Source organism: Myripristis murdjan, chromosome 3 (genome assembly GCF_902150065.1).
Source record: "Myripristis murdjan chromosome 3, fMyrMur1.1, whole genome shotgun sequence".
Taxonomy (NCBI): domain Eukaryota; kingdom Metazoa; phylum Chordata; class Actinopteri; order Holocentriformes; family Holocentridae; genus Myripristis; species Myripristis murdjan.
The window spans coordinates 46864649-46891779 of NC_043982.1; the positions used below are offsets into that span (position 1 = coordinate 46864649).

Below are 27131 nucleotides of genomic sequence, written 5' to 3' on the forward strand. Positions count from 1 at the left end.
TTGGCCAGAGAAGAAGGGTTAGGGTTAGGGTAAAGCAGGACAGCAGCTCTGTCACAGCAGTGTTGGAAAACTGGAGGGAAGCAGTTTCATTCTGAAGAACAGAGAACAGATGGTGCAGAACAACAGAACCAAGGCAGCCACTGTAGAAGTTCTCCATCATGCATTTGTTCATACTTAAGTTTCTTTTGATCATTTTAGAAAAAAACAAAATGAACTGGCTTTTTTCCCCAAACTGTTCTGCCTGGAATTCACTGAAGAACACAACTTCAAGGTGCTGCATGCAGCGTTTACTGTTTCTGACCATTAAAACCACTCTTCCCATCAGCCCCATGGCTTCCTGAAGAGGACAGACCATGAGGTTCGTTTCCCCTCCAGAGGAATATGAGAACACACTGAGGGACAAAATTCCCTTCAAACCGCGTCTGAAGTGACACTGATGGCTCATCTTCTTCTCTGATGTTAGCCCAGATTGATTTTATTTGTTGCCTTTGTTTATTGTCTTGATTGTTTTTATTTGTTTAATGTCTTTACTTGTCTGGGTACACTGCTAAACTGAATTGCCCCTTGGGGATAAATAAAGTTGTCTGATTCTGATTCTGTTCTCTTTATTTGCTGACTGTCTTTATTTATTGTCTTCATTTGTTGACTGTCTTTATTTATTTTCTTTATTTGTCAACTGTCTTTATTTGTTCATCATCATCATCATCATCATCATCATCATCAGGTTTTGCTGCGTGTCCTGGTCATGGTGGTATCAGGCTGAGGAAGGATCCTGGTGTGTCCCAGGGCGTTCCCAGGCACAATCTCAATCTTTTGGTCACTAACCAGAGCTCGTGAACAAAGATCTTCTGGTAAATCAAGAGCTTTTCCTTCTAGCTCAGCTCCTTCTTCACCACGACGGTCCAGTACAACGACTGCGTAACTGTAGCGGCTGCCCAGATCCACCTGTCAACCTCCCACTCCATTTTCCCCTCACTCATGAACAACATCCCAAGATACTGGAGCTCCTCCACTTGAGGCAGTAACTCACTCCCCACTCAGAGAGGACAAACCACCTTTTTCTGGCAGAGAGCCATGGCCTTGGACTTAGTGGTGCTGATCCTCGTCCCGACTGCTTCACGCTCGGCTGCAAACCATTCCAGTGCATGCTGGGAGGTCACAGCCTGAGGCCAATAGAGCCACGTCATCTGCAAAGAGCAGGGACACAATCCTGAGGCCACCAAAGTGGACATTCTACTCCTGGCACCTTGCCACTGCAGAGTCTCCCAAGCACCTTGGTGGCCTCTGCCAGGGTACCACCTGAGTACCCTTACAGTTTGCCAGAACTTCTTCAAGGCCAACCAAAAGTCCTTCTCCATGGCCTCCCCAAACTCCTCCGGTACCTGAGTTTTTGCTTCCATGACTGCCCTCGCTGCCTACCTCTCAGCCAATTCCAGAGTCTCCCATGCTAGCAAAGCCTGGATGACCTCCTTCTTCATCCTGACAGCCTCCCTCACCAATGGTGTCCACCACCGGGTCTTTGGGTTGCTGCCACAACAGGCACCAATGACTGAATGTCTGACCACGGCTAAAAGCTGCTGCTTCAACAACAAGGTTTTGAGCAGGATCCAACCTCCCCCAACCTCTCTCGGTAATCAGTTCCAACAAGCTACTTCAAATAAATATTGAAAGAATGGATTGCTAACTGTAGCCTCTGAGTTTGCTCTGGAAGACCAGCGCTCTCTACCTGTCTGATCCTGCTCGTGAGGTATGGACAGAAATGAGGCTGTTGGATTATTATTATTGTTGTTGGTTAAATAACAAGTAGCACCTTTAATTAATCTTCCCAACAGTTCCCGTCATGGTGGAGAAGATCTTCTACAGTGGCTACCGGCCAATCAGCTGACAGATCCCATCACCAGCCCACCCCAGTCACTACGCATGCAGACATCTAAACCTGACTACATGGCCACTACCAACAGTACATTGTTGGCAATCAACAATGCACTGCCCAGACAGTGCAACATGGGGAAAGAGTTTAGCTGTCATGTACGTGATCCACAGGAGAGGGTGGGGTAAATCTGGAGAGGGGCGAGGGGGCACTTTGCAGTGAGACTTTGGGCTTCCTGTGAGCTTTTTTTGTTTTGTTTTTCTTTTTGGAGGGAGTACATTGTTGAATATCAACAATGGTGCTGGTTGCCTTGCTGTTTTGGTACCTCGTTCACAGTTTGTGTTAACTGTGGGAGTCAATGGGCTAACGGGGAAGGGGAACAGGGAGAATCCAGTACCTGGTGGGATTGGTACATGAAGGTAAGCAGCAACACATAAACCACAAACCCACTTGCATGTCATCAGATGCTTTTCAGTGACGGCTCTTCATAACATTATGTGGAGGTGCTGATGAGACAGCGACCGCCATGTCATTTCACTGATGAGGCTTTTACACTCGAATGCTGTGGTTCACTGAGAAGCATGCAGACACATCTGACTAGACTGAATACACAGAGACAAACGCTGCCGGTGAACTTCATAACAGAAAAGCATCAGCCAATTCAAACATTTTGGTTGAGGATTTGGTGCGCGGCTAATAAACTGAAGGGCAAACATGTAGTGAAACATGTTGAGCGGCAGGAAGTCGCTCTTCAGTCAGCTGCAGCCTACAGGCCTACACTCACTACAGCACGGCGCCGAGCCCAGCCCGGTACTCACATGTCCTGCAGCATCCGTCCATGTAACTTACAATCGTCCCCCCAACCTGAGTTGAGACAGCAGGCACAGTGTTAGTGTGGCAATAAAGGCACAAACAGGGTGTGTGAATGAGTGTGCAGAGAACAGCTGAACACTGCATGTGTGTATCTGTGTGTGTGTGTGTGCTGCAGCATGCTGACCTTCATACACTCAGTCTCATTGAAGGGAGGGCAGCTGAAGGAGTAGGAGATGAGCGTTGGTCCTGACAGAGTGTCTGTGCAGTCAAACTTCATGCAGTCGGACACCCAGGATCTTCCCGGCTGTGAAAGACACAGAGCAACATGAACTCTGTCGCCCCGTCTCACCTGTGGTTAACCTGCGCCTCAGGTGACGGGAGAGTGTCTTTACCACGTAAACATACAGGTGGAAGCCTGGCATCACCAGACTTCACAAATGAGAATCAGTCTGGAAACTCTCAGCCATACTGTGTGATATGGATCTAATATCTTAATCTTAGTCATTATTAATATTATGTGATATTAATGTATATTGGTATAATTATTAATATTAAGTGGTATCGATGCATTAAATAATAACAAAAGAACAATAAAAAAGGAAGAGGTGGAGAACATGGACCCGGTTGTTTTCTTCTTTCTTGGAACCCCATCATTTGCCCTCCATCATTTGGTTTAGCTCCAGTGTCGGGTTGATCAGTGCTTTGTTTTATGTTGCGTTCCTATTGTTGGTAAGGAAATGCAAGTAATAGGGGCAGTTACCAAAATTTAGCCACTTATATTTCTGACAGGGCCAGAATTTTGTTCCAGGCTAAGATCGTGACGACGGCCATCTTTGAACCAGTGCGCTGTGAAGGACGAACTGTTTTGGAGCCGCCAAAGCCTTCGCCACGTTTCTACCACGCTGCTCATCTTTTATCTGCGACAGCCCGAAACCACACAGCGTGTACCCCGACTTAGGGCTGTTAGCAAAGGCTGCAGACCAAAATGCCTCTGCGCTACAGGATAGACCTGAGCGACCGCTGAGCCTCAGCAGCATCAGTCATCGAATTAAAGCTGCAAGCAGCGTTGGACGGGCCCTCGCCCCCCTGTGCACGTCGGGGATGGCGCGCGTGTCGAAGCGCAGACAATTCGTCCGTTTGTTCCATTTTTTAGGGTATTTTTCGGTGCTTTTATTGTGAACGAGTTTTGGGCTTTTATTTTGAAAGGCCGCGGATGTTCTAGTGTGTGCTTGACTTGAGTACTGGCAGCTGTGGCTTGATCACACCAAAAAGCAGGCAGACACACTCACTCACTCACTCACTCACACAAACACACACACACACACACACACACACACACACACACACACACATACGCACGTGCACACACACACACATGCACACACACACACACACACACACACACACGACGCCAACAAAAACCCACTGGTAGTACTTTCGCTGCTGGTGCCCCTCTGGCCACTAGCAGCGCCCCTCCAGCAGATGGCGCCCTTAGCATGTCCTAGTGTGTGACTGACTTGAGTACTGGCAGCTGTGGCATGATCACACCAAAATGCAGGCAGACAGAGAAATCCTCATTCAATCTAATGGAGAAATCCAGAAAACCCACCCCTGTTTGAGGTGTCACAGGTCGGTCACCGTTTCAGTTACAGACTTGATTCAAAGCATAAACGAGTCACGAGACTCGGATCTATAAATCTCCCATTTACATGATTTTGCTATTTTTTACCGTTTTTGAGTTATGGCAGTTTTAGTTTGAGAGTGTTTTCTGCTCCCTCTGAGCTCTTACAATGGGTGTGTATTGCGCATTCCTGAGGCAGCTAGAGTGAGTCACATGTCCAGGCAGAGTGCAGAGCAGAGCACACCAGAGTCCAAAACGTTTGAAAACTCTTCACAGCTCCCACATACTTGGTCCAATCCACATCAAAACTACATATTTTTGTAGGATTTTTTGTCCTCTTTCCATCTGGATAGTTTTCAAAGCTGTCAAACTTTTACTTTAGACTCCAGGGGCTTAATTAGTGCCAAAGGTCAGCCTCTGCACACCAAACTCTATGGGAAAAAATGAGATTTTGGCTCTGGCCACTCTGACTTTGAGGGCTTATAAAATCCAAACTAATCGAGTAATGACGGAGTTTTTAGCAACTTTTGTTCAGCACTGTGTCCTCTGTCATCTATTAAATTTTCAAGCCGCTGACACTTACGGCCTGGGAGGAGATAGATTTTGTTCAAAGCGGAATTTTGGGCGAGAACGTGATGTTCAAACGCAAATTGCGGACTTCCTGTTGGTTTTAGTTGGGGGGTGTCAGCGCGTGATTTGTAGGGCTTGATGAGACCTACATTTCGGCGTTGGTTTGGTGTTTCTATCACATTCCTGTGGGCCACAGCAGCTGCCTTTGTGTCCCTAGGTGGCGCTACCGAGCCCATTTTTGCACTTGGGGGGTCCGTTTGTCCATTTTATCAAATTTTTCGCCAGACCTGGCCTGCGTGCCGAATTTGGTGAGTTTTTGAGCATGTTTAGGGGGTCAAATTAAGGGTTATTTGGGCGTAATAATAATAAGAAGAAGAAAAAACGAAGCAAAAACAATAGGGCTTCGCACTGTTCCAGTGCTCGGGCCCTAATTAAACCCACCCCATATTAGATAGACAGTTGTGATTGGCCCAAACTAGACCAGGTGAGCTGGAAATCTGTCTGAACAGAACTCAACTCCAGATGGTCCTGCTCAGGAACTCTCCGGAGTCGGTCAGGACATGTTGTGAAAGAAAGATGTAAATGCAGATGAGCTCCAATCCACATCCAACAAAGATGCAGGCGGACATACTGGATTACCCTCCTTACCTGCCACTCTTTTATCACTATCAAATAAAGCAGAAACTCTAAAAACAAATCTTTGAAGAAAAAAAGAAAAGCAATAACTAAAGGTCACTTCACTTCACTTCATCTCATGTGTGGGTACTGAGGATCTGAGGATGTGACATGTGAAGTAAAATGTGATTGGATCACAGTCCGATCTTAATGCAGACACTGAAACAACAGGATTACATTAAAAAAAACCTTTCCTGTGCTGGCCTACCTTAACCAGAACTGAAGTCCCGTTGTCACTCTGGTAGAGACAGGAAATGTTCTTACAAACACCACAACATGTCGTCTGGTCTTTAGGAGGAACGTAGATCTGATTCTGAAACACAAAAAAACATGAGTTTCAGACCAGATAGATCTGTGTTTTTATTATAATCAACACACTGGAATGACATGAGGATGTCGCAGCTGAAAATGTCATAACTACTGAAACATGTGAAACTCAAAATCCAATAAAATGTCTCTAAATGTGTTACTAATGTGAAAAAACTCCTTATGTATTTAGGAGTGAACGAGTAATAATTTATTTCCTGATAATATCATATCACATATATAATATCATATATATATATTTTTTTTTTTAATGAAGATGTGAGTATGATAAAAAAAAAAATACCCTGGTTAGTATAACATATTGAAGATATAGGCTGCTGCTTTATTTTATTTGAATGTATGACATCATGAGGTGTATGCCTTTTTAATTAAAAGGTGCACTGTATAGAATTCAGGGATGACTGAAATGAGGACTGTTTAGACTCCACTGACAAAAACTTGGAAGCACAAAATTTATCTGTCGAGCAGAGATGAGAAACTTTTAAATTCAACCTTCAAATTTTATTCATTTCTTTTTTCATTTGTTGTTTTTTTGTCAGTTGAATCCTTAGTTTAATATAGTTTTACGCACTGCACCTTTAAAAGCAGTATCTCTGTGATACAAGGATCTGAAGATATCATTAAAAGATTACGCTGAAAGGTTTCAGCACCTTTCTACCTGTTCAAAGTCACACCTTATTGTGACATGTCGCCATGCTGCTGGTTTCCTGGTGTTTCTGTTGCAGCACACGGCGGCGCAGAACACTGAGGTAAAAGAGCTCTGCGTGACAGGGAGTGTGTGTGTGTTGAACGAGACGCTCCTCCAGGACATTCATGTGTTGGACAGGAAGGACTGACACACTCCATCTATCTCCAACCGACAACACTGTCCTGCCATCACTTCTGACCCTTTGTGACCCTAACGACCACCAGGTGATCCTAAAGACCACCAGGTGACCCCAACAACTACCAGCTTACCCTAACGACCACCAGGTGAACCTAACGACCATCAGTTTACCCTGACAACCACCTGCGTACCCTAACGACCACCAGGTGACCCTAACGACCACCAGCTTACCCTAACGACCACCTGCGTACCCTAACGACCACCAGGTGACCCTAACGACCACCAGCTTACCCTAACGACCACCAGGTGACCCTAACGACCATCAGTTAACCCTGACGACCACCAGCAGACCCCAATGACCACCAGGTGAACCCAACGACCAAGGCTCAAGACCGTCGTTCACTCCTGGAGTCATGTGACCCTAACGACACTAATGAAGTCCCAGCAGGGAGGAGCACTAACGAGTCAGCGACCTGGAGAACGTCCTCCAGGTGAAACAGCTGAGACGCCCCACCTGTAGGTCAGAGCTGAAGAAGAGAAACCAGCTGAGCTCCACTCAGCTCTGTGTGGAGAACCAGGAGCTGCGGACGGAGAACCTCCACAGGCGTAGTTCAAGAGGTTTCTGAGCGCAGTGTGTATGAAACAGGTGTCCAGGTGGTGTGTGTGTGTGTGTGTGTGTGTGTGTGTGTGTGTGTGTGTGTGTGTGTGAGACAGGTGTCCTGGGCTCACCGGCTGGCAGTGGGCGGAGCAGTTAGTGCTGCTGGTGCGCAGCAGGTGATGCCCGCTGTCGGGGTCCAGGCTGCGTGTGCACTGCTTCATGTGACACAGTCCGTCCTCCCCGTGCTCCACCAGTGTCTGTCCCGGCCGCATCACACCCCGCTCGCCGTCCACACACACCGCCTCACGCACTGCGCACACACACACACACACACACACACACAAACAGCAGAGGTCAGAGGTAACAAACTGGGATCATTGACTGATGGCTCTTCAGAGGCCTCACGGCAGGTCTGAACGTAAACACTGAGCTTCGCTCACAGTGAACACCGTTCAGAAAACTCACCACACTTGTATCTTTTACATGCACACTGGTTCTGTGGGTCAGACAGGAAGGCCCGGTCCAGCTGGGAGGACTCACCCTGCACACACACACACGCACACACACACACACAGCCAGGGTTAGTTTTGTCAGCAAAGTTTTGTCATATAATTTACACAGAGCCAGTCAGTTACATTTCCATAACTTTGTGTGTGTGTGTGTGTGTGTGTGTGTGTGTGTGTGTGTGTGTGTGTGTGTGTGTGTGTGTGTGTGTGTGTCAGGACGCACCAGGCCACATTTCGGGGCTGAGATCTTGTCACAGGCGCACTCTGAAAACACACACCAAGACAACATGAGTACAAAGCGTGTGTGTGTGTGTACAGTGTGTAAAATGTGTATGAAGAGTGTGTTATCCTGCAGCATGCTGGTGTGTGTGTGTGTGTCCCGCACAGAGACAAGTGTGTATCCCGTCATGTTTCCTTTGATTTTAAATTCATCAGTAGCACAGATTACCACAGGTGTGTGTGGGGCAGCAGAGATCTGGACTGGACACTGACACTGCAGACATCCCTACTGGACAGCTGACCTGAGGACACCTGTAGGGCTCACACACTGCACACACACACACACACACACACACACACACACACACACAGTGCAAATCACAAAACAAGCAAGCAAATTTTGCATTTACAGCTATTTACACCTGTGTGTGTTTATGTGTGTGTGTGTGTGTGTGTTCTGACCACAGTGGTAGACAGGACAGCAGCGGTCCGTCGTGTTCCCGTCCACCGTCAGCACCTCGCCCTCCTGGCAGACAGGAAGTGCATCCGGACAGGAGGAGCACACTGCAGGAAACACACGCCTCGGCTTTAGTTCAAAATCTTTAATTTGCCTTTAAATCAAATCAAATCAAATCAAATCAAATCAAACTTTATTTACATAGCACCTTTCATACATAAAACAAATGCAACACAAAGTGCTTTACATTAAAATACATAAAACCCTAATCCCCCACCCCCTCATACTCACCCACACACACACACACACACACACACACAAGTACAACATATTTCACACATGCATACACTCCAGGCATACACCCCACCACGCCCCAGCCCACCCCAACCACACCCAAAGATAGAATGAAACATGGCTGAGCACTGAGGGACCAGATGAGGAAACACCATTCATTCTTTGGGAGCCATCCACACCGAGAGGCGTCCCAGCCCACGACTACAGGGGGCGCCACCACAGAGACCACCCCAATCCAGACAGACAGGAGCCCACACCACGGCCATAAGGCCCTGGAGCAGGGCCCCCAACCATCCAGGCCAGGACAGCCCCCAGGACGGCACCCCCTGCAGGCAGGCCAGACACAGCTCCCGGTGTAGAGCGCCCCCATGAGGAAAACACTGGAGCTAAAAACTACAAGACAACAGAGTAAAATACAATCAATACTAAACGGAATAGAAAAAAGCGATATAAAAAGTAGTGTAATAAATGAGTGAGTATTAATATATTAAAAACAATACAATTAAACACAATAAAACAATACAGGCAACATAAATATGTATTAAAAAGAACTTATTTAACAAGCAACTAAAAGCAATAAAAAATAATAGAAGCAGCATAAAAACATATGATTTTATGTGTGCATGTTTTTGTTTTTTATCCTGTGCAAGCAGTGCATTTTAAATTAATTTATTTTATTCCTTTTAAATTATTTTATTTTGTTTTGTTTTGATTTATTTTATCTTATTTTATTGTATTATCCTATTGTGTATTTTACCTTTTTATTCTGCTTCTACTGCATCACCTTGTGGTGTTTTATCTTGCTGTGCAGCACTTTGGAAAACCTTGTGTTTGTTCAACTTGTGCTACATAAATAGAGTGGATTGGATTGGATATTTCATAGTTATTCTGACTATCATCATTTTAACGGTGATTTTAATCTCTCTGTACCAATATGATGGGATCCACGCGGCGGCCATGTTGCTGTGGCGTCAGGCTCAGGAAGGCAGCAGCACCAGGCGAGGACAGCGAGCAGGAACATGGCCGCCGCGTGGCTCCGTGACGCAGAGCTGCCCTCCCATCATCTTCGATTTCTCTGAAAACTGAATGACAAACTGGGGCTTTGGAGTGTGTGACATCAGAGCGCCCAGCTGAGCGGCCGACGGGACGTCCAGCCTGACAGGGGAACCGTCCCATCTGATGAACCAGTGAGCCGCTTTACTCTGTGACCCGCACCTCTGCTCACCTGCTGGGAGGTCCGACCTCAGCACAGGGCTCCACGGGTTTTCTATGTGTGTGTGTGTGTGTGTGTGTGTGTTGCTGTTGGATACATGAATAAATCAGATCACTAAGAATCAAACTGACTGCAGATGTGGGCCAGACAGCAGCTCCCCTCGGCCCGGGTCGAGATCAGGGTCTGGTCGTCTCTGCAGGCGGGAACATGTGACTCACACAGCTCCGGGTCACACTCTGACACACACACACACACACACACACACACACACACACAGACACACACACACACACACACACACACACACACAGAAACATCAGAACATGGAAATGGAAGTCCATCATTGCACAGCTGGCTCACTAAGGCCCGGTCCTCCCCTCTGATCTCAGCCAGCAGAGGGCGCACTGTAAACGACACGGTGTGTGTGTGATGTCCCTGTGGTGTGTGTGTGGGGTGTGTGTGTGTGATGTCCCTGTGGTGTGTGTGTGGGGTGTGTGTGTGATGTCCCTGTGGTGTGTGTGTGATGTTCCTGTGGTGTGTGTGATGTTCCTGTGGTGTGTGATGTTCCTGTGGTGTGTGTGTGGTGTTCCTGTGGTGTGTGTGTGATGTCCCTGTGGTGTGTATGTGATGTCCCTGTGGTGTGTGTGTGTGTGTGTGTGTGTGTGTGTGTGTGTGTGTGTGTGTGTGTGTGTGTGTGGTGTGTTCAGAGTGATTTTGTCCGGTCCGATCAGCTCAGGAGAGATCATAAATAATGAACATGTTTAATATTTGTGACTAGAAATCATGTAGTGACTGACTGTCAGCCAGTCAGCAGTCAGTCAGCCAGCCAGTCAGTCAGCCAGTCAGTCAGTCAGTCAGTCAGGAGTCAGTCAGTCAGTCAGTCAGTCAGGAGTCAGTCAGTCAGTCAGTCAGTCAGCAGTCAGTCAGTCAGTCAGTCAGTCAGTCAGGAGTCAGTCAGGAGTCAGTCAGTCAGTCAGTCAGTCAGTCAGTCAGTCAGCAGTCAGTCAGTCAGTCAGTCAGTCAGTCAGTCAGCAGTCAGTCAGCAGTCAGTCAGTCAGGAGTCAGTCAGTCAGTCAGTCAGTCAGTCAGTCAGTCAGTCAGGAGTCAGTCAGTCAGTCAGTCAGTCAGTCAGTCAGTCAGCAGTCAGTCAGCAGTCAGTCAGTCAGTCAGTCAGTCAGTCAGTCAGGAGTCAGTCAGTCAGTCAGTCAGCAGTCAGTCAGTCAGTCAGTCAGTCAGTCAGTCAGTCAGTCAGTCAGTCAGTCAGAGGGTGAACTCACCACAGACGTGGTCGGGGCAGCAGGAGTCCTGTCTGTAGTACGACACCAGCTTCTCTCCATATTTACAGTCTGGAGGTGACAGCTCACACACACTCTGGTTGCAAACTGGACACACACACAGACACACACACACACACACACACACACACACACACACACACACACACGCACACACACACACACACAGGGTTAGGGTCCTGCAGATGCTGTCCGTCTTTCTTGTTCTTTAAATCTGTGACTTGGTTTTAATGCTGTATTTCATCATTTCTTTTACAGTTTTTCTCCATTGGTTTGGCTCATTTCTTGAAACTGAAATTACATTCTCAAAACTTCAAGATCATTTGGCAAAACAGTCTTACAGTTCAGCACAACACCATAGATCACCTGCAAAAGCTCATATCTCTCCCAAAACTGTTCACTCATGCTTCAGAACTAAATTCCTTTCCCATATAAATAGTCAGCGCCCCCAAAATGAGAAAGATCCTTCTCAATTGCTTTGGCTGATTTCTTGAAACAGACCGGACGTTCTCAACACGCTTGGTGCTTTTGCCAAAATAACCTGGATGGTTCAGCACAACACCATGGATCACCTGCAAAAGCTCATATCTCTCCCAAAACAGTTCACTCATGTGTCAAAATGAAGTTTCTTTATCATATCAATAGTCAGTGCCCCCAAAATGCATCGTCCCTTTGGCATTGTGTAAGCACTGCAAGTCAAAATGTTTAGATGTTTTGTCACTATGGCAGAGGACCATTGAAATATCCCTCATGTCCACCTCTCAGTCTTAGCCCAGTCCTTCACTGACAGTGGTTACTGTACTATTTTTTTGTCTAGCTAACAGAATACAATTGTGTATAAAACTGAGAAAAAAAAAAAAGGATTTTACGGTAAGAGTAGCCTCCAAGGTTTGACATCACACGTTGCACTCATACTGCCAAGGAAATTGTAACCATTACAGTTTTTTTCAACTCAGAAACCATGATATCAAAACAGTAAATCCATCAGCCTAATGAGAGGCTCTCTTCCCAAAATAACACATTTTGTTTGCTTTGCTTCCATGACAAAACATTTCAAACATGCAGAAAAAGCACATTTTGTCAGCGCCCAATACAACTAATCCACTCACTCACTCACTTCATACTCAACACCAAAATGCAACACACCCTTTTCAGTCTGAGCAGGTTCAACCTTACTTTCTCCTGTGTGCATTGCAGTCATATTTTTTTTGATGACTTACATCATTACATATTGTAAAGCAAGTAGCAAAAGCCAATATTTCCCTCAAACAACTCAACTTCTTCCCAAATGAGTAGATTCCTTCAGTCAGCTCTACTGTACTGTAACACAGCTGACAGCAGAATACAAAATACAGCTGTCAGTTTGAACAAGGTTCTCCTGTGTGCTACACATTCAAATGTCAACTTACAGTAAAGAACTGCATCCAAACTTAGAAAGAGTCTGAAGTGAAAATTTACTGTATTGATGGCAAAAACTGAAATACTGTAATTCACATACAGTATTACACAGAAAAACTCAAAGGAGTTGAAAAAAAAAAATACAGAATACAATTTATAGGCCCCTTTTAGGTGCATCCTGATTGATTGGTGAATGGTGATTTGTGGAAAGGGCAGTGATGCAGGTGCACTAGTGATTTCACAGTGATGCAGCTCATTTCTATCAGCTGTGAGCAGATGTTTTGCTTTTGACCTCCACAGTGAAGTCAATGGAGTCAGAGCCATGGAAATGACACATGTGAGAAGTGATGTGCAAAAGAGCGTGAAAAATGTGTGAATCCAATGAAAAGGTATGAACACATTTGCAAAAGAAAACTTCTGCTGTGGTTTGGAGGTGAAGATGACGACAAAGTGGATCCCAGTTTCATTATACTGGAAAAAAATTACTGAAAAAAACTGTAAACAATTTATCAAATGTTCCATGAGGTGATTCATATATGGTATTATTCATGGTATTATGTTCTTGACTAATTCTGACAATTGAACAGACTATTGTGCATGTGATGACTTATACAATGAAATGATGCTGACATGTTTTGGAGAGAACAACCATTAGACATTAGACTGAGAACCCAACAGTCAGTTTAGATCAACAAGATCTATTCACTTGGAAACTGTGCTAACTGTAGGCTAACTGTAGGCTAACTGTGCTAACTGTAGGCTAACTGTAGGCTAACTGTAGGCTAACTGTGCTAACTGTAGGCTAACTGTAGGCTAACTGTAGGCTAACTGTAGGCTAACTGTGCTAACTGTAGGCTAACTGTAGGCTAACTGTAGGCTAACTGTGCTAACTGTAGGCTAACTGTAGCCTAACTGTAGGCTAACTGTGCTAACTGTAGGCTAACTGTAGGCTAACTGTAGGCTAACTGTGCTAACTGTAGGCTAACTGTAGGCTAACTGTAGGCTAACTGTAGGCTAACTGTGCTAACTGTAGGCTAACTGTAGGCTAACTGTAGGCTAACTGTAGGCTAACTGTGCTAACTGTAGGCTAACTGTAGGCTAACTGTAGGCTCACTGTGCTAACTGTAGGCTAACTGTAGGCTAACTGTAGGCTAACTGTGCTAACTGTAGGCTAACTGTACTAAATCATTTGCAAAGATGTACTGAGACATTGAGACATGTACTAAGACATTTACAATTTCATGAAATGAATGAGATGTTCCAGTATGTTTTGAACAATTGCTAAGAGGTTTGGAGTTTTGTCCATGTTATTTTGAGAATGTCATTTCAGTTTCAAGAAATGAGCCAAACCAACGGAGAAAAACTGTAAATTCCTGGCATCTTTCTGTTGTTCCTGGATTGTTATTCCTGCTGTTGTGCAGCACATTGCACCGCTGGTTTTGATAGAAAAATAATGATTTTTACTCTGATGATTAGCAGTGTTTCATAAATCATATTTAAATAATGCACGGCAGCCTTCCAACCAGATCACTGCATGCTGAAGGAGAGGAATCCCCTAAAACCGTGACCTCAGTTTGTGTCAGACCGTCCAATCGAGGTGCTGAAACTCGGCGAGGCAGACCTCTCACTCAGACTCTGCTCCCACAAAAAACACAAAACAAAAAGCCAGTCTGTTTTTTAACCCCTTGAAATACACTATATTACCAAAAGTATTCGCTCTCCCATTCAAATGATCAGAATCAGGTGTCCTAATCACTTGGCCTGGCCACAGGTGTATAAAATCAAGCACTCAGGCATGCAGACTGTGAAACAAGACATTTGTGAAAGAATGGGCCGCTCTCAGGAGCTCAGTGAATTCCAGCGTGGAACTGTCATAGGATGCCACCTGTGCAACAAATCCAGTCGTGAAATTTCCTCGCTCCTAAATATTCCACAGTCAACTGTCAGCTCTATTATAACAAAATGGAAGCGTTTGGGAACAACAGCAACTCAGCCACGAAGTGGTAGGCCACGTAAAGTGACGGAGAGGGGTCAGCGGATGCTGAAGCGCATAGTGCAAAGAGGTCGCCGACTTTCTGCACAGTCAATTGCTACAGAGCTACAAACTTCATGTGACCTTCAGATTAGCCCAAGTACAGTACGCAGAGAGCTTCATGGAATGGGTTTCCATGGCCGAGCAGCTGCAGCCAAGCCACACATCACCAAGTGCAATGCAAAGCGTCGGATGCAATGGTGTAAAGCACGCCGCCACTGGCCTCTAGAGCAGTGGAGACGCATTCTCTGGAGTGATGAATCACGCTTTTCCATCTGGCAATCTGATGGACGAGTCTGGGTTTGGAGGTTGCCAGGAGAACGGTACATTTCAGACTGCATTGTGCCGACTGTGAAATTTGGTGGAGGAGGAATTATGGTGTGGGGTTGTTTTTCAGGAGCTGGGCTTGGCCCCTTAGTTCCAGTGAAAGGAACTTTGAATGCTTCAGGATACCAAAACATTTTGGACAATTCCATGCTCCCAACCTTGTGGGAACAGTTTGGAGCGGGCCCCTTCCTCTTCCAACATGACTGTGCACCAGTGCACAAAGCAAGGTCCATAAAGACATGGATGACAGAGTCTGGTGTGGATGAACTTGACTGGCCTGCACAGAGTCCTGACCTGAACCCGATAGAACACCTTTGGGATGAATTAGAGCGGAGACTGAGAGCCAGGCCTTCTCGACCAACATCAGTGTGTGACCTCACCAATGCGCTTTTGGAAGAATGGTCAAAAATTCCTATAAACACTCTCCTCAACCTTGTGGACAGTCTTCCCAGAAGAGTTGAAGCTGTAATAGCTGCAAAAGGTGGACCGACATCATATTGAACTCTATGGGTTAGGAATGGGATGGCACTTCAGTTCATAGTATGAGTAAAGGCAGGTGAGCGAATACTTTTGGTAATATAGTGTATGATCTGCATTTCATTTGCGTTGCATGGCGTGTGTGTGTTCTGCCTCACCCCCCGCCTGACCCAGCCGCTCGCCCCAAAACAGCTGTCGACCAGCAGGATGCACGGAGCGTTTCAGGACCGCCCACCCGAACTGACCGCCACGGGATGCCAAGGCTGCAGGGGCCTCGGGTCAACACCGCAGTGATTTTGAAAATGATCACCCTCCTGACTGTATGCAGTACATATAATCATCATGAATATTTAATAGGAAACACCATGCAGGGGAAGCAAGGTTGTTGCAGGTTCATGGAACAAACTTCACACGAGGTAAAGAGAAAAAGGCCCTGCCTCTTTCTGAGTATTTTCTCTGACATGTCTGCAGGAGCCCTAAACACTGAGACCAACCTATTTACTGTCATGGATTACACTCATTTGTACAGTTTCAGAAGAACATGGATAACCCTTGGTCTCCAGGCCGTGCTCAGAGGCAGGAAGGGAGGGGGGCGAATCAAACAGCCGACTCTTACTGAGGAGACCCGGCGCCAAGCGGTCGTGGTGTTTGGTACTTCACGTTACCTCAACCGGGCGGTTTTACTTCCTGAACCCGACCTTCGTCTCACCTGAACCTGAGGTGGTTTTGTTGGCTGAAGTAAAGAAAATGCCTGAAGCGCCGCCTGACTGAGGGGCGGCGGTGAGGCTGCTTCTCAGTGGCCGGCAGTGATTTTGTGCAGCTGTTTCACTGTGTGTGTGTTGTGCGCTGGCGGCTCACCGCAGGCTTTCCTCGGGCAGCAGCTGGCGTCGTCGGCGAGGCTGATGAGCACCTCGCCGGCGCGGCGGCAGACGGGCGGCGTGACGCCGGAGCAGTCATACTCCACCGGCACAATGGAGTCGTTGTCGCAGCGATACATGCAGCAGCCATCTTTAGACGCCTTCCACACCTCGCCGTGAGAGCGAGGCATGCCGGAGCTGTCCGTGCAGGCTGCACACACACACACACACACACACACACACACACACACACACACACACACACACAGAGCAGAAATATAACTGTAGGCTCTGTACATTCAGATCTGCTTTGGATTTTTTATGATGTCGTACCAAATAGTGTTTGACCAATACTGATTTTTCAGGGCCGATACCGATACAGATTATTGGTAATCCAGGGCACTGATAACACTTGTTTAGGGCTGATATTCAATTAAACCTTGTTTTGGATTAAAAATGTTTACTATTATTAAATTAGTCAAAAACAAACAAAACAAAACATAAAATTACCTAAAACTGCATTTTTGAATGAAAAAATACCAGAAAAGTATTCATAATTATTAAAATTATGTATTATAAATGATTATATATTTAAACCTAAAAATCAGATTAAATAAATCAATTAAATAGATTAATTGGGATTTAAGTTTTAAATTGGTGCAAAAACAGCTTAATTGTAAAATCGGGATTTTGACCACGTATATTATGACAGTATAAAAGCAGATGAGCGTGCACGCTGAGATTCCCTTCAGTTAGTAGATTTAGTCAGAGAAAGCCATAAATAATTTCTAAGTAATTATTAGTGCAACATGCTGGCACACAGTTGGCCAGGTGACTCACGCTGTTCAGGTGGAAGCCCTCTCCCTCCTCTGTATTCTCACTGGATAAAAGAGTTTATGCAATAGCTAATAATTCTTTAATAAACAAGAGAAGGTAGGATACTCTCTCCAAGTGTCTGCTGTGGGATTTTATGCCATTTGGCAGCTTTTCCTGACATTTGAAGCAAAAGTGACAGTAGAGAATGTGACCCCATAATGTGCACCAACCTCTGTTTGGCTGTCTTTGGTTTGTGTGCGTCTCAGCAGGAAAATAAAGTGACTCTACTTTAGTGGCTCGGCTCTGGAGGGTTTGGGCTGGTTGGAACAGATCTACCTGAGCAGGCCCAGAGAGGTGGGAGGAGAGGGAGATGGCGGCTCAGCGATATCGCTCCTGTAGAAGCGCATGTCAGCTGTTCACACCGTGGGCGGAGCTCTGTTGCTTTACCTCATGGGTGTCTTACCACACTTTTCGGGGGGGATGCAGAGGGTGGAGTAGGGCCGGTGCAGCAGGGTTCCCTCGGGACACACACAGCCCTCGGTCAGGCCTGAGCACTGGTCCGGGTCGGCCTCGAAGTCCTGGTTGGGGCAGGACGGAGCGGTGCAGGCGGGCAGGCAGGCCTGGTACCGCAGAGCCTCGGGACAAACGAAGGCTGCAGGACAGACGGGACAGAAGGTCCTCACTCCAGTGTTTTAACCTCCACTGAGGCATCAAACTCCGCTCTGCACACACAGCTCTACAACACCAGGCCTCACGTTTTCACACCCAATCAGATGAAGTCAGAAACACGGAGGACGGCTGATCTAAAATCTGAAATCTTATTTCTTGAAGACATTTGGAGGCTGAGGATTCTCCCCTGACAACAGATACATGTGATGTGAGTTCAGCTGAATCAATCAAAGAGGGCTTACGGCAGTAGTCCGGACTCCTCCACTCGATGCAGACATTGAACTTGTGGCAGGAAGCTGAGTAGGCCGCCAGCGCCACACAGTGGTTGTTGACGTACTCTGCATCGCGTACCCAAACCTCACAGAACGTGCTGGGAGGAACCTGCAAACCATCAGGAGCGGGTTAATGGCAGCTGATGACATTTTGACCCAATGTGACTTACACTGCTATGCTTGCTTGTTTTTGTTTGTTTGTTTGTTTGTTTGTTTGTTTTAGATTTTTTTTGCCTTTACTCAGTCTATATTAGTGTTTCTAAAATGGGAGTGCATGTACCCCTGGGGGTACATTGGAGTATTGCAGCGGGTACGTGAATTTTTAAAAAACTGTCATTTTAAAAATACCAGTGGACTAAAGTATGGAAAACAAAGATACTGGTGGGTTCAACAGTCATGGATGTGTTGAGTATGTCTTATGTTAGTTTAGTAAGTTACTTAGGTTCTCCAACTAACTTTAAAAAAAAAAGTTCTCTGAAGAATCTTTTTCAAAGTACTCTTTGGGTCTTGATTATTAATCCCTTTTGCTGATGATACTGTGTTTTACTCATGCTCTGCAAAGCTCTGCCTGTTTTAAAGGTGAAATGTTCCAGTAAATGGTGACAGGGCGTGTGCGTACGAAGGCGTGGCAGGCGGTGAAGGTCTGGTTGGTCAGCATGGCGAGGCAGCGCGAGCAGTCGCTGGTGGAGCAGTTGACTTCGCGGCGGCGGCTGTGGCTGATGTAGCCGGTGGTGTTGGGAAGCTGCCAGCTGTCAATGAATAGCGCCGGGTCCTCACTCTCTGACACCACGGTGCCGTTGGGCAGCACCAGGTCGTTGGTGGGGTCGCCATCACAGCCGCCTGAGGAGAGAAACCAGACTCCTTCAAAACGCCACATGCAACACAACAGCTTCATGGACATTTCTGCAATAGAAGTCAGTTCCTACTGCGAGGAATCCTTCCAGCTGACCAACACTGCAGATGAAGGTCTGGTGAGTGCTAGACGCACCATTTTTTAATATGTTAATCATGAGCAATATCAATATCTCATAAGATTAGGATGTGCGATATTTTCCCTGATTGGTGCAGTTAGTCTAAAGCAGCTGTTACCCAGAAGACATTAGACAGTGAACAAAAAATGAATAAATAAATAAAACAAAGTTATGGAGTCTCAGTACCGAGTATCCAGTGCTACTGCTTTTATTGTTTTGAATATTTTATTTTATCACACTGTATTTGACTAATTTGTGTTAATTGACTGATTTATCTTATTTTTATTGTTACTCAATTTAACGGCTTCTGCTGTTAAAATTCACTTTGCGACCGTGTTTTACTTTTGCTACTGTGATTATTTGAGCAAGTTCAGGAAAGAACTGCCTGCAGCACTACCGCAGATATGAAATAAGAAACTGACCACAGAGGCCCATGGTGGGGAGCTTGCTGCCGGGGCTGTCGGTCTCGATCACCATCATGCCGGTGCTGTGGAACCACTGCAGCTTCAGTCCGGCCGGGCTGCGGATCAGGTACATGTTGCCCGTGTCCAGGACCTCGAAGCCAAACTTCCTGAACCGTGGCTTGGCGTAGCGTGAGTTCACATAGAGCTGAAGACCAAGAAAAAAGATTCAAATGGATTTTACTAGGTGGTAAATCCATTTTGAATCAATGTTATTAAAAGACTAAAGTATTAAAAAAGTTTTTGAAAAAATGAGGCAGAAGTGAGGGCGCCCCCTACCCTCCTCTGCAGCCTGTCGACGACGATGTGGTTGGATTTGTGGGTGATGTTGAGAGCCACCAAACACAGGTTGGTGAAATTCCAGAGGAACTTGAGAAAGAAACAGAAAATCAGATGGAAACACTTAGGGCTGCACAATTAATCAAATTTTAATCGTGATCATGATATTGGCTGCCACGATTAAATGAGCCTGATCGTCGGCGATATTTACATGTAAAATGCGGGCTCCAGGGGGCGAACGCATGGTTAAGGCTTCATTAAGCTGCCTAAATAACAAGCGAGCGCGCCCTGCTGCAGCAGCCTCAAGTTACTGGGTGGACTGATCAAAGCAAGTCATGTCGGGAGAAGAAGGTATGGCAGCAATTGGAGATGAGGAGCATCATGTGAGGAGCTAGTGCCTCAAAAGGGATCCACATCCATTGTCTGGACTTGTTTTGGTTTCAGGGCAAGTGATGTTAAACAAGAAGACGTTACATGTAAAGAGTGCAGCAGAGTTGTGTCTGCCCCGCAGGGTAACACAACTAATCTGTTCAACCACCTGAAAAAACATCACAAACACAAGTACGAGGAATGCATGAAGGCCAAAGCTAACGTTGCTTCACAAAATCCCCGTTCATGTCCAGCGGCAACCCAGGCAACCATAACATAAATAACCTGCACCAGGCAACACCGTATCCATCTACCTCCCAAAGACACGCCTAAGCCTAACGTCAGTGCCTTTTCTGTATAAGCTGTAATTGTTTCCATTGAGTTGCACTTTGTGTTTGCACTCTGTAACAGCATATTTATTCAGTTAGCCCTTGGTAAATTTTAAATTCTTGGGTAATTTTTTTTTTATTATTAGCATTTATTCTTATTTAAAGTTTCATTTTGCACTGAAAACTGTTCACATATTGTTTGTTTAAAAGTAGTGCAATAAAAATACAGATGCTTTCCCTAGCATGATGAATAATCGTGATGAATAATCGTGATTACAATATTGATCAAAATAATCGTGATTATCATTTTGGCCATAATCGTGCAGCCCTAGAAACACTAAGACAAAAACAGTACATCAGCTGCACCCACTGCAAACAAACTCTCTGTAATCCAGAGAGTTCGATTGTGGTGGGAACTCAACTAGATCCAACCCGCCTACAAGAGCTAGCAGTTAGGCTCTGAGGGCCTGGAGAAACAGGGGCACTGCAGTGATGAAGCTGCTGATGGCGCTGCGAGCCATGCGGCCTACTGGACTGACCAAACGGGTTTCAACCTCATGATATTTGTCTGAGCTCTACTTGCAGTCAGTTGGCAGCTCCACATGGCTCCTGCTGATTGAATTTTTTGGCATGTGGACAAGAGAGAACAAAGCAGCAGCTGTTCCACTGACTGGAAACAAAGCGAACTGAAGGCCGACAGGTGTGAAAATGACTTCGCTGAGCAGGCAGACTCACGCCGGAGTCGGCGTCGGTGGGACACTCCTGCACCGCCACGCTGACCGTCTCGTTGGGCAGCTGGGTCACGATGTACGAGGCTGCCTTGTAGACGGCAAAGCTGTTCCCGTCAAACGTGATCACGTTGAGATCTGGAAAGATGGAGCAGCGACCTGGAACACACACAACACAGTCAGATCAAACATTATGGACATTCTGGGTAACTATTAGTCGTTTATAACATTTTAATCATGTGCATGTGATCAATTAGTCCTTTAAAAGATGTATAAATTATAGCCATAAACTCTCTGCATCTCCATCTAACCTCCACATGTATCTCAGCTAAACTGAGGCCACCTGAGGTTTAGAAGTGAACGTTAGACTGCACCTGCTAAATGACAAAAAATAAAACGCACTGTCTTCCCTAGTGCATGGTTACAGCTGTTTGAACATTGTGCATTATGTAATGAAATATCTGGTCCTTGGTCTAAAACAGGAGTTTTCAAACTTTTCCATGACCTGGGCCCCCACAGGAGGTCACTCTGATGTGAAAAGATATTTTGGTTTGTGTGCATTATGAAATTGTCCAGGTGTCATAACCTGTCAAATCAGTTCAAATATCATGTTCAAATAATCAATAATCAATAATCAGTGATACAGATTTTTGTCCACTAGATTAACCCTTTGACACCTGAGACAGTTCACTGGACTTCTTTAAGTCACATGCAGGGAAAAAGTGATAAGAAAATTAGCAAAAAAAGTACTGCAACATAAAAAAGAAAAAAAGTTTTATAAATTACAAGAAAACTATATTTATAATTATTAAAATATAATGAAGGATCAGTCAGAGATGCTGGATCAACATCAGATTTCTTGTGCTGCATTCAGACGCCTTTCACAAGCATTTAAAATATTCCTCATTTTGCTGAGGACCCACTGAAAGACCTTCACGGACCGCCGGGGGCCCCAGACCACCCTTTGAACACCCCTGGTCCAAACCATGACAAAGAGAGAGAGCGAAGCTCACATGGACAGTCCCACTGAGGACAGCACTTGTCCCCGTTGACGAGGACGGCGAAGCCCAGCAGGCCGCAGTTGGGGGGGGCGGAGGCGAAGGGGCAGCTCTGCGACTTGTTGAAGAGAACGAGCTGCTCATTGACGCAGATCAGCTTGCTGCACTCGTCTATGAACTCTGCGTACGGAGGCTGGAACAGCACAAACACACACACACACACACACACACACACACACACACACACATACACACACACACACACACACACACACACACACACACACACACACACACACAGACACCACCATTAACCACACCGGTCAAAACACTGTGGGAATATATAACACTATATAGAAGGATTGTAGGACAGAATACAGAATATATAGAACAGAATATATAGAACAGACTGTAGGACAGAATATATAGAACAGAATATATAGAACAGACTGTAGAACAGAATATACAGAACAGAATATATAGAACAGACTGTAGGACAGAATATATAGAACAGACTGTCGCACAGAATATAGATCCAGATCTCAGTATTCATATTTCATATGTTTGGAACACATTTTGCTCATATTGACACTGATATTGAAATTTCATGTGACCTGGAAACACTTGAGTCAGTTTACATATTTATTAAGTTTTTAGGGTGATTGCTGTCCCGGCGGAGAACAGGACAGGAAACAGTTTGTGGTTGGGACCTGCTGCTCTGCGATCTGCTGTGATACAGGACAGATGCAGCTCAGATTGCAACCGTTATGTTGCAAAAGGAACGCAGACGGAGATGCAGCGGCTGTCCCTCGTGTTTTTGTGGAGGAAAATGTGCAGGGGAACATTGGTGGCACAGCGTTAAGTGTCTGCAGAGTGATGTGTGTCATGTCAGGGTGCTGAATCAAACCTGCTGGTAAAGGAGAAGGCGTAATATTTTGTTTGTTCCTGTGTAAACAGCGGGCGGTGTTGGCAGATCTGGCAATACTAATTTGTGCCATCTGCACAAGCCAGTGCTGCTAGATTTTCTAAGTCATGCAAAGAAATTCTACTCAGTTGACTGGCTTCATTTACATCCCAGAACCCATCAGGCATCTGACATTAAAGCTTATTATCATTAATGTCAAGTGAAAACCTTGTAACTCCAGTGTTGATGATTTTCCTATTTTAGCTTCTGGTCTTCTCTATGGATGGAAAAAAAAAAAACATCTGCAAACTTTCTTTTCTAGAAACTAAATCATTTGGTTTTGCTCACAGGCATTTTTACATGACTGGGCTGTAAAACATCCAATCAACTTCCAATCAAAGAATTTTCCCTCTTTGCACTTTAGCTGTAGTGACTGGCTGAAGAAGAAGAAGAAGAAGAAGAAGAAGAAAGTTCATATTTTAAAGATCTGTGTATCTTTTGGCCATTTTATTTCCTTTCATAATCGGATTTTTAAAAAACATGTTATTTGTTATTTGGTTTTTAAAATACAAAAATTACTAAAAAAAAAAAAAATTATTATCGCTAATTGTTTGCTTTTAATGCCTGTCTCCAAAAGGAAAACTGAATGACCAAAAGATGCGTTACTGTAGTGTGTTCATGTTCAGAAGGTGTGGCTGTTATCTATAATGTTGTTTAGTGGCTAACGTGAAACCACAGATGTTCCAGTTCTGCAAACATCTTGGAGATACAAAGTTTTCACCCGACAACAGTGGCGTGTTAAAATAACAAGAGAGAGGAGTGAACCCACAGTGCAAATCCTGGCAGGAGGTATCGCCAGCGATGTTGTGACCTCCGCAGCGGGCCTGGTGGTTTCCACCGGAGTGTACGGAAGTTCAGGTGAGGGAGATGGTGTCGGCTCCGGACTGGTGTGATCCACTCGCTCTGGCTCAGTGGGTCGAGCCGGCGTTGCCGTTGAGACAGGGGTCGCAGGAGGAGCAGTGCTGGTTGCCCGGGTGGGTGGTAGCGTTCTGGGTGTGGAGGGGGAAGTTTTAATCTCCTTCGTAGTTAGGATTTTCTCAGACGTTGTGGGGATGGAGGTAGATGCTGTAACAGTAGACAGAGTAGGAACAGGAACTGTGACGGTGGCAGTTGTGCTGGTCACACTGGGTAACGGCGTGGTGATGTGGACTCGCTCAGTGGTGCTCGCCGTAGTGACGCGCTTGGTGGATGTCACCATGGTTGTAGACGGGACCCCTGACACGGTCGTCGTGCCTGGGCTAGGTGTGATGGTTGGTGGGCCCGGAGGAGTTGATCTAGTGGTTGCCGTTGGAGGCCTTGTTACTATGGTAACCTTTGCAGTGCTTGGCCTTACAGTTGGCCTCTCAGTCGTGGTGATTCTTGGAGTCACCCTTGTTGTCACAGGAGCCCTGGAGGTCGTTCTGAGTGTTGTTGTTCTTGTCGTTCTGGTTGTGGCAGTGGGAGTGGCTCTGGCAGTGGACACCACACGGGTGGTGACTCTTTCTGGGAAGGTCGTTGGTCTCGGAGCCGCGGTCGAGGTAGTTGGGCGAGGTGGTGACCAAGAAGGAGGTGCAGGTGTTGTAGCGCTTGTGGACACTTCGACTCTGCTCGTCACTGGAGGCGTTGTACGGGTGACAGGTTGCAGGGTGACGGGTCGTAGCATCGTGGTAGTGACGTCAGGCGGAGTCTTGGTAGGAGCTGTGGTGCGAGGTGTTTCAGGTGCCGCTGTAACTGGTCTTCTGGTTGTAACTTCTGAGGTTAAAATCTCTGGGAGAGCTGTAGTTTTGGTGGTGGCAGTGGTTGTGGCAGCAGAAGTTGCTGTGGTTGTGCCAACTGGCTGTGTTGTTACTGGAATGTGAGGAACCGGAGTGCTGGTGGTGGAGATGATCGGTGGGACGTCTGGTTTGGAGGTGACCTCAGGTGCGGTGATGTTTTTGGTGGTAAAGATCAGGGTAGATGTTGTTTCCCGATGGGGAGGACGCCATGGCTTGGATGTTTTCGTGGTAGACGGGCTGACAGTGGAGCTCTCAGTGATGGGTGACAGCAGGATGGTGGTTGTTTCAGCAGGCGACAGCGGTGATACAGTTGGTCTTGTTGTAGGTGGAGGTCCTATGGAGGTGGTGGATGTTTCTGGAACCTCTGCAGGGGCTGTAGTTGAGGTCTTTGTGGTTCTAGGCGTTGGGGCAGCAGACCAGGAAGTTCTGTCAGTGTATGCTGTGGAGGGCTCAGATGTAGCATCTGTAATCTTCGACGGCGGCGACATCCTTGTTGTGGTAGCTCCAGGTGTTTCAGAGACAGCAGGCACCGGAGCAGTCACTTTCTTTGTTGTTACTGATTCAGGAGAGGTAGGAACAGGTGTGGTTGGTGCAACATGGACTGGAGTTGATGGCGGAAACTCAGGTACAGGTGTTGTGGAAGTCACCAGCTCAGTAGGAGGGGTGTGCAGTGTTTTCTCTGTGGTGACCATGGAGACCAGTGGTGCTGTTGTCCTCGGCCTTGTGCGCATCGTAGTTTTGCGTGTGGTGAAAGGAGCAACCGGTGTGACTGATTCTGTGGTTCGGGCTGAAGTGACAGTTGGCAAAGAGACGGTTCCTGTTTCAGTGGGAGGCAAAGGCGGGCCGGGGGAAAAGGTGGTGGCCACCGTGCTTGGTAAACCAGGAGGGACTGATGTTGTTGTCGTTGGCGGAGTTCTGTCCACCGTCGCCGCAGTGTCGGTGTGTGCGGCAGTCGTCGTTCTGGGCAATGTTGTCCTGTCTGTAGTGACAGGACTCTCTGGATGAGTTGGACGAGCACTGGACACGGTGACAATCGGAGTGACTGCTGCTGAGTGTGTTGTAGCCTCTGTGGTCGCCATGGTCGTTGTCAGCGGGACGGGAGGCAGGGCGCTGATGGTGGTCGGCCCCTCAACGGAGGTTGTGGTTGGTGGCGCAGTGCTGGACGTCTGCTCAGTGATGGACGTTGTGGTGGGGTGAGGCTCCGTGCTGGGCCTGCCGGCAGAGGTGAGCCAGTACAAGGCAGTGATGGAGACGGGAGTGGTGCTCGTCCTGAATGTGCTGGGACCAGTGGTGGTGCTTGGTGTCCTGCTGGTCCACGTGGTCGTACCCGTTACGCCGATGGGCGGAGCTGTAGTCACTCTGGCAGTGGTCAGCGGCTCTGCCACTGCTGGACTGGCAGCAGGGGGTGCTGATGTGCTGGGGGAGGAAGTGGCGACTGACTGGGTCAGCTCTGCCGGAGTCTCAGACACGGTTGTCTGTGTGCCGACAGTGGGCGGAGTGGTGGGAGCTGTGTGTGGAGGCGGGGTGGCGGCGGTGGGGGAGTGGGTGGCGAGGCTGACGCTGGTGCTGGTTGCCAAAGTCACAGCTGCAGATGTCGGTGCGATACTGGATGGTGATACAGCTTCCACTGCAATGGCGGGCTTAATGCCTGAAGCCAAAGAGTAAAAATAGTTAGATAGACAGAGACAAAAGAGTGACACGCACGCACACACACACACACACACACACACACACACACACACACACACACACACAGAACCCATTTCCAGTCAGATACTCACAGTCCTCCACGTAGACGCACCTCTGGGTGACCTCGTCCAGGACCATGTGGGCGGGGCAGACCGGCAGGCAGCCCTCCACCCTGCAGACAACAACACACCTGTGAGAACCTGCAGCTGGTGTGTGTGTGTGTGTGTGTGTGTGTGTGTGTGTGTGTGTGTGTGTGTGTGTGTGTGTGTGTGTGTGTGCGTGCGTGTGTGTGTGTGTGTGTGTGTGTGTGCGCACGTGCCCACCGTGGGATGTTGACGCAGGAGTTGGCCGTCGGGTCACTGCAGGTTTTGAAGCAGGGGCTGATGCAGGAGTCGTACCTCCACTGGCAGCGAGGAGCCGGCGGGACGTCTGGCCCAATGCCTGACACCACACACAC

General features: G+C 46.8%; 2 protein-coding genes across 2 annotated transcripts in view; one reads left to right on the forward strand and one right to left on the reverse strand.

The window, feature by feature from the left end:
• The window catches only part of LOC115356945 (troponin T, fast skeletal muscle isoforms-like), a 45369-nt gene extending 27557 nt beyond the window's left edge, over window positions 1–17812 (forward strand). Inside the window, exon 17 of the mRNA XM_030048261.1 lies at window positions 17783–17812. The gene's annotated coding sequence lies outside the window, so the exon portion shown is untranslated. The remainder of the gene's footprint in view (window positions 1–17782) is intronic.
• The window catches only part of otog (otogelin), a 93602-nt gene that overhangs the window by 2357 nt on the left and 64114 nt on the right, over window positions 1–27131 (reverse strand). Inside the window, 21 exon segments of the mRNA XM_030048693.1 lie at window positions 2689–2734; window positions 2868–2987; window positions 5758–5862; window positions 7432–7610; window positions 7766–7841; window positions 8030–8070; window positions 8255–8353; window positions 8488–8589; window positions 10121–10225; window positions 11267–11371; window positions 16377–16586; window positions 17655–17843; window positions 18103–18241; window positions 18752–18972; window positions 19526–19712; window positions 19844–19933; window positions 21277–21428; window positions 22283–22460; window positions 24001–26633; window positions 26767–26846; window positions 26998–27115. Coding sequence (XP_029904553.1) covers window positions 2689–2734; window positions 2868–2987; window positions 5758–5862; window positions 7432–7610; window positions 7766–7841; window positions 8030–8070; window positions 8255–8353; window positions 8488–8589; window positions 10121–10225; window positions 11267–11371; window positions 16377–16586; window positions 17655–17843; window positions 18103–18241; window positions 18752–18972; window positions 19526–19712; window positions 19844–19933; window positions 21277–21428; window positions 22283–22460; window positions 24001–26633; window positions 26767–26846; window positions 26998–27115 — 5175 coding nt within the window.